This window comes from Hydra vulgaris, chromosome 10 (genome assembly GCF_038396675.1).
Source record: "Hydra vulgaris chromosome 10, alternate assembly HydraT2T_AEP".
NCBI classification, from domain to species: Eukaryota; Metazoa; Cnidaria; class Hydrozoa; order Anthoathecata; family Hydridae; genus Hydra; species Hydra vulgaris.
In genome coordinates, this window is record NC_088929.1 from 17,482,501 (window position 1) to 17,489,803 (window position 7,303).

The following is a 7,303-nucleotide window of genomic DNA, read 5'->3' on the forward strand; positions in this document are numbered from 1 at the left end:
CTGCTGCATGCTATGATTGAGCTGACTATTTTAGATTGCTAGTTTTTAAAATTACAAGATCTCGCTCTTGGTTGGTAGACAATAAGTATGTTCGACTGTTATCTCGATTTTGTATGCAAAATTTGTGGTCATAGATTATTTTTTTGGACGATATTTTTATCGTCAATACTTGCATTTGCTTGCATTAAATTCCACTTTCCAAATATCTGCCCATTTAGCAACAGCATCAAGACCTTTCTGCAGCTGCTCAACGTCAAATTGATTTTTTATTATACTTATTAATTTGCTGTCATCAGCAAAGAGCTTGAGTGAATATTTGACAACATCTGGCATGTCATTTATGTACATTATAAACAGTAGAGGACCTAGAACAGATCCTTGTGGCACACCGCTCTGAACTTTTATCCACTCAGAGTAGTTTTTGTCAACAAGAACTCTTTGTTTTCTGTCCACAAGAAATGCTTTTAGCCATCCCATTAGTTTACCTTTGACACCATAGGCCTCTAATTTGACAACTAACGTTTCATGACAGACTTTATTAAAGGCTTTAATAAAATCCAGATAGATTATGATTCCGTTAAGGCCGCAGTTCAGTGTCTCTGATGTAATGTCTATTGTCTCTTATAAATTTGAAACACATGATATTGGTTTTACAAAGCCATGTTGATGATTAATGTTTAACTTGTTCTGAACCAGGTGACTCATCTTATGTTTTTTCAACAACCTTTCCATAATTTTACATATTATGGCTGTGAAAGATATTGGTCTATATTCAGTTGGGTTGTTTTGTTTACCTTTTTCTTTATATATTGGTATAACATTTGCTTCTTTCCAATTATTAGGTATTATACCTGTTTCAAATGATGAAACAATCAGGAGAGAAATAGGCCAGGCTAAACCAGTGGTACACTCATTGATAACATAAGGACTCGTTGAGAACATAAGGCCTACCATCTGGGCCAATCGCTTTGAACTTCTTCAGATAGTGATCCTCGAATTCCCGGGATTTTGAATTTCGGGAATATCGGGAATGAAAAAGCTCATTCCCGGGAATTACCGTTACCGGAAATGAGCATTGAAATATTTTTTTTCTTTCTAAAACCTGAAAATTTTTAATAAAAAAATACAAAAAACAATACTAAGAACTCAAAATTTATGTTTAAATCTACTTTATTATTCTATTTCGGAAATAACATTTAAGAAAAGAAATAGCATCGATGCTCTCATTACACAGTGGCTCAGAGGCCGGCAAAACCATACAAAAAAGTCTTTAAATTTTGAAATTTTGAAAAAGGTAAATTTTGCTCAATATATTAATAAGCCAGAAAAAATATTTTATTAAAAAATAATTTTTCATTAAAACGCCATATTTGTTGTTTAAATATTTCCTTAAATACTTTTTATCAATAACAACAAAAAAGTGTGAAAATTTTATTTTTTTACATCTTTTGAAAATTTTGATTTCTTATTTTAAAGAAGTTTAAGTTTACTTTTTAATTTATGAATGACTTATATAGTATTATGTTAATATTTAAATCACATAAAAAAAAAATATTTTTTGCATTTTATATAAAGATTTTCAACAATGCAAACATCAATAATTTTGAGTTATAAGTTTTTATTTTTTTCAAAAATATTATTTAAAACCATCGTATCAACCTGTATCAACCGCTTAAAATGATATATAATTGAATACCAATATGACATTGATCTTCTAGTATAAAATTTGGCTGCCTATAGCTGCCTAACCGAATACACTTTTAAATTCAATTAACTACGTCCACGTTTCTTGTTAATGCGTTTTTGATCGATTACAAAAAGTTTAAGAAAATTTGAAATGTTAAAACTGCAGTTTGACTTTATAATAATTTTTATAATTTTGAATTTTGAATTTTTATATTTTTATAATTTTTATAATTTTTATAATTTTTAATTTGTAATTTTTATAATTTTTGATTTATAATTTTTATAACTTTTAATAACTTTAAAGACATAAAGTTTAAAATTAAATATCTTTGTATTTTTTAATTGCTTTCCAGTAACTTCCTCGTATTTGCTCAATGAACATTTAGATCGCATTGAAACCATTATTCCTAATTTTTTATGCTACCGTTTTAAAGTAATAAAAACTCAGAGACTGTGATAAAATATGAATTATATACTTCTACGTAGTACAAGTTTGGGACATAATATTTATTATTAATTTTATAATTTTCGAAAACAATAAAATTATATGTAATCGATAAAAAACACGATATCAACCAATGAGAAATAAAGGAAAGGAATTGAGTTTCATAGTTACTGCTCGTAAAAAAGTTACTTTATTAAAAACATTTTAAATTACTTTCTTTCAAATTAAAAGTATTTTATTGAACAGACACTCTCTTAAAAATGGATAGGAGATGCCTTATGAATTATATAATGGAAAATAATTTACTACAAAATGATGATTTACATGCAAAGATTTTGAGTTTTGTTTCCCAAAGCAATTTTGAAGAATATAATGATAACTTGTCAATTATTTCGAAATTCATTTACCAAGCTAAAAAAAAGTGGAAAAAATCGAATAGAATAAACGCAGTATTTGAAAAAAGATATAAAGTTTGGTTAAACCAAACCATATTTGACTGTAAAAAAAAAAAAACGAAACAAAAACCTGTGGTATGTTCACTTTAACTATGTGTAAATTTATTATAATGTGTATAATTTATTTGTATTATTATTACGGCGATTTAATAATTGATAAAATAATATTATACTTTAAGGTGGACGCCCTTCGATTTTGTTTGAAGGTGCGTCTGTGAGAACTAAAGATCGCATAATTAAAGAGCTTTTGAGTAAATATAATTTGAACGAACTTTTATATGCAGCAAGTAAAAGTTTGAAACGGGATAAATGGTTTATAGAAGCAAAAGTGGTTAAAAAAATATACAACAAAGAATTATCGACAATCACTTACTTCAGAACAATCATTAGCGCTAGTCTTAGATGCTAATTTATCCAAAGAAACTTATCAGCATTTAAGAAACAATGCTCTTCCATTCAGCTCTCTATAACCATCCTATCATATTGTAAAAGAGGCTAAAAATAAATGCTACCCTGAAAACATTCAGGTCAGTGACTACTCTGCAGAGGTTCCATTACAAGCTCTTCTTTTTCATACTGCATCAAGAATATGTTCAGCTTATAGCGTTGTGTTAAATTCACCTGTGCTTAAAGATTGTACTAAACTATTTATAATATACAAAGCTGGTTTTGATGGTGCAACATGACAATCTGTTAATAAACAACTGTCAGATGTTTCTAGTGAACTTCATAAAGATGAATCTAAAATATTTGTAAGAATTTTATTTAACAAAATATTTAATCATCTCTCTGTTAATAATATACTCTATAACAATCAGTATGGTTTTAAAAAGAATAACTCAACTGAACACGCAGTAATTCAACTCACTCGATGTATTACAAATTCCTTTGAAAAATCACAGTTTACTTTAGGCGTTTATAGACTTATCTAAAGCCTTTGTACCATCAATCACGACATTCTCATAAAAAAATTGAAACAATATGGTATCACCGGTGAAGTCTTGACATTATTAAAAAACTACTTAAAAAATCGTAAACAATTTGTTTACATTGATGAATCTACCCCTTCAAATGTTTTAGAAATAGCCTGTGGAGTTCCACAGGGTTCCATACTTGGACCACTATTAATTCTTATTTATATAAATGATCTATATAGAGCCTCTAACTTAATGACAATAATGTTTGCGGATGGTACCAATCATTTTCTATCCAACAAAAACATGAATCATTTGTTTCATGAAATGAATATTGAACTGAAAAAAATTTCAGACTGGTTCAAATCAAATAAACTTTCGCTACACATTGAAAAAACCAAATATATTCTCTTTCATCCAGTTTCAAAAAAGCATATTCTACCATGCAAAGTGCATGTGCTTATTCTTGATAACATTCCTATAAAAAGAATCACGTACACAAATTTTTTAGGTATCATTATAGATGAAAATCTTTCGTGGAAGTACCATATCGATAACTTATGCCATAAAATATCCAAAAGTATTGGAATTCTTTATAAATCAAGAAGTATTTTAATGAGACATACTTTAATTAAGTTATATTACTCTTTGATACACTGTCATATTAGTTATGGCAATGTCGCGTGGGGGAGTACGCACAAAAGCAAGTCAAAACCTCTCCATTGTCAACAGAAGCATGTAGCACGTCTTATAAATTTAAAAGATTGCTTTACTCATGCAAAGCCTCTTTTATTTAACATGAACATTCTTAATAATTATGAGGTTAATATTTTCAACGTTCTTTGTTTTATGTTTAAATGTAAAATTAATTTACGTCCAGTTTCTTTTAGTGATTTATATTCATGTAAAAGAAAAAACAAATATATACTCCGTGATAATAATTTTATACGACAACCAAAATGTAAAACAAATATCGGCAAATCCTGCATTCCATTCCGTGGAGCATTTTTATGGAACAAAATAGTCTTAAAAAATTTTGATTTTACTTATGAATGGAGTATATCCAGTATTTAAAAAAATGAATGGAGTATATCCAGTATTTAAAAAAAAGTAAAAGAAATAATTTTTAAAATTGATGACATATTTCTTTATTTTTGAATGCTTGGTTTTGATGGCTTCATAAGATAGCTTTATATTTTAGTTTTGAATATATTTGACCACTAACGATATTTATATTTTTGTCAAGTCAAGAATTTTTATCTTGTAACTTTATTTTATTTTATCTAACGTTCTAGTGGTTCTCGATGACAAGACCTAGTAGTCTTCTGCGAGTCTCCGCGCTCAATATATTAAAATATATATATATATATTTTAGTATTTATATAATATATTTTAACAATTTATTTTAACACGAACACGAGTTTTATTCAGATTGTAATAAAAAGAACAACAAAAAAAAAAGAAGAAAAAAAAAAAAAAAAAGAATCACTTTTCATAACTTGCTTGGTTCCTCTCGAATTATATTGTTTTAAAGATGACAAAAAACAGCTTGTTTGGAGAAGTCCGAAACCATCGTCAACTAATTACTGCAGACCTCTGAGATTTAAATATAGAAAAGAATAAAATGAAGTAATTCTTGCAGAATATGAGTCAATTATGGCTTCTATTAAAGAGATACCATTATATGTTGTACCTGTTTTATTGGAGGACGGTACAACAAGGGAAGTTGAAATACAACATATTGCAAATTTAACAATGATAGATGGAAAAATTCAAACTATTAATTCCACAGCAACCAACTCATACCAATGCTGTTCAGTGTGTGGTGCATCTCCAATCGAAATGAACAATTTATCTTTAGTTGTTCAAAAAAAAACTTTAGAAGGCAATATAAAACATGGCGTTTCAACTTTGCATGCTTGTATAAGGTTTTTAGAATGTATGCTCCATATCTCTTATAAGATGCCAATTATGAAGTGGCAGGCTAGAAATCAAGACGAAAAAAATATTGTTAAACTGAGAAAGCTTGAAGTCTGTGCTGAATTTCGAACAAGGATATGTCTTGTCTTATACCAACCGAGAATAGGTGGGGCATGTACATCAAACGATGGCAACACAGCTAGGCAATTTTTTCAGCAATACGATGTCTCAGCTAGTATAATGAACTTCAATGTAGATCTTATGAGAAGGCTTCATATTACTCTGACCACAATATCAAGTGGTTATGAAATTAACTCATCCAAATTTAAAACATTCTGTTGGGAAACTGCTTCGCTCTATGTATTCCTGTACCCTTGGTATCCTATGACCCAAACACTTCATAAGATTTTGATTCATGCTATGAAATCATCGAACTATTTACTCTTCCATTAGGTATTTTCTCTGAAGAGGCTAACATAAGATTTTTAAGATTTTTCGTGAAAATTTTACAAGAAAATCCGATCGGAAAGAAAACAATATAGACCTTTTACATCGCCTTTTATGTGCATCTGATCCTTCAATTTGCACATTAAGAAAGAAGATACGTAACAAAAAAAAAAGTCTACCATCTGGTTTACTTGAACTATTGCAAGAGCCAACGATAGAATACTCTGCATAAAACTTAAATTTAAATAATATCCTTATTGTTAGTTTTGTTTGGTAAAAACGGAATTTTTTATATATAGAAAATAAATGAGTTTTTTAATAATTTGCGTAATTATGTAATAAAATTTGAAATTTTTAAAAAACAAATGTTGTTTTTTCCACAAATTATGTTTTTCAATATAATAAACTGTTTCTAATAAAAAAAATAAAAAAAACTTTGGTTTTAGAGGTTTTGGCTAAAAAATGTCACTTTTGACCCTCTGTGCATTACAAAGACGGTTGCAAACTTTGCTTACATGAATATTTGCTTCCAAAAAACGACGTTCTGCAGCTACTGGTGTTGCTTGTATTATTTTCAGTCACCCCAAAAGTCAATCAAGAGTTGGTGAGCGTACTTTTGTCTTCGCATACATCTGCATCTCGTTTTTGTAGTCAATAACTTTGCCCGCCTGCTTGTTGGTGACCTCTCTCGAAGCTTTTAAGGCAAGTGTCAGTGGCTCAGCTAAACTTCTTTGAACCTGCTGGGATGTTGATGCTAATGGTTCTTCTTGCTGTTCAGGTTGTTCCACACAATCATCATTTTCAGTGCTGAAGAGTCTTTCCATCAGTTTCACTGCAAGTTTGCTCATAGCTGCAACAGTCGATGTAGCAAATCGATTCGGCCCATTGATGCTGTTGATTTCGTGCAAGTAAAGGATGAGTGATTGAAGAACATCATGTCTGTTGTTGTTGATTATCTCTTTGATAGCCAAGAAGATGTCTTGCGAGAGATGATGATCATGCATTTCTAAATTGTCCAAAAGAAACTTGATAGTTGTGTTGCAATCGATGAGATGTACTGATTTCTTTGACAAGAGTTAAATTGCCAACTTCGCTGGACTCAGAACTTGAACCAGCTCCTCCAACCTTTTTGAGTCGATATCTGCCCATAAGTAGGTTTTGTCAATCTCCCTGTGGTTCAGAGCTTCCTTCACAGGTCCAAGTAATTTCAAGAACCTTTTGCAAGCATCATAAAGGCTGCCCCAACGAGTCTTTGAACCTAACTTCAGCTTAAGTTCTGTCCCGTTGTTCATCCTCTTAACAAATTTTTGAAGAATTTCATTTTTGAACGATGATCGATGGAGAAAACTCATGATTTTTCTCAATTTGGCGATCGTTGATTGATAAGCGAAAACCATTTGAAGTGAATCGGCCTCCTCATCATCGTCTGATTCTGT

The 7,303-nt window shown here is 29.9% G+C and overlaps 1 protein-coding gene across 1 annotated transcript in view; it reads left to right on the forward strand.

Moving 5' to 3' along the window:
• The window catches only part of LOC136086175 (properdin-like), a 72,325-nt gene extending 69,053 nt beyond the window's left edge, over positions 1-3,272 (forward strand). The window contains exons 11-12 of the mRNA XM_065808455.1: positions 2,766-2,917; positions 3,114-3,272. Coding sequence (XP_065664527.1) covers positions 2,766-2,917; positions 3,114-3,272 — 311 coding nt within the window. The remainder of the gene's footprint in view (positions 1-2,765; positions 2,918-3,113) is intronic.
• Positions 3,273-7,303: the final 4,031 nt, after the last annotated feature.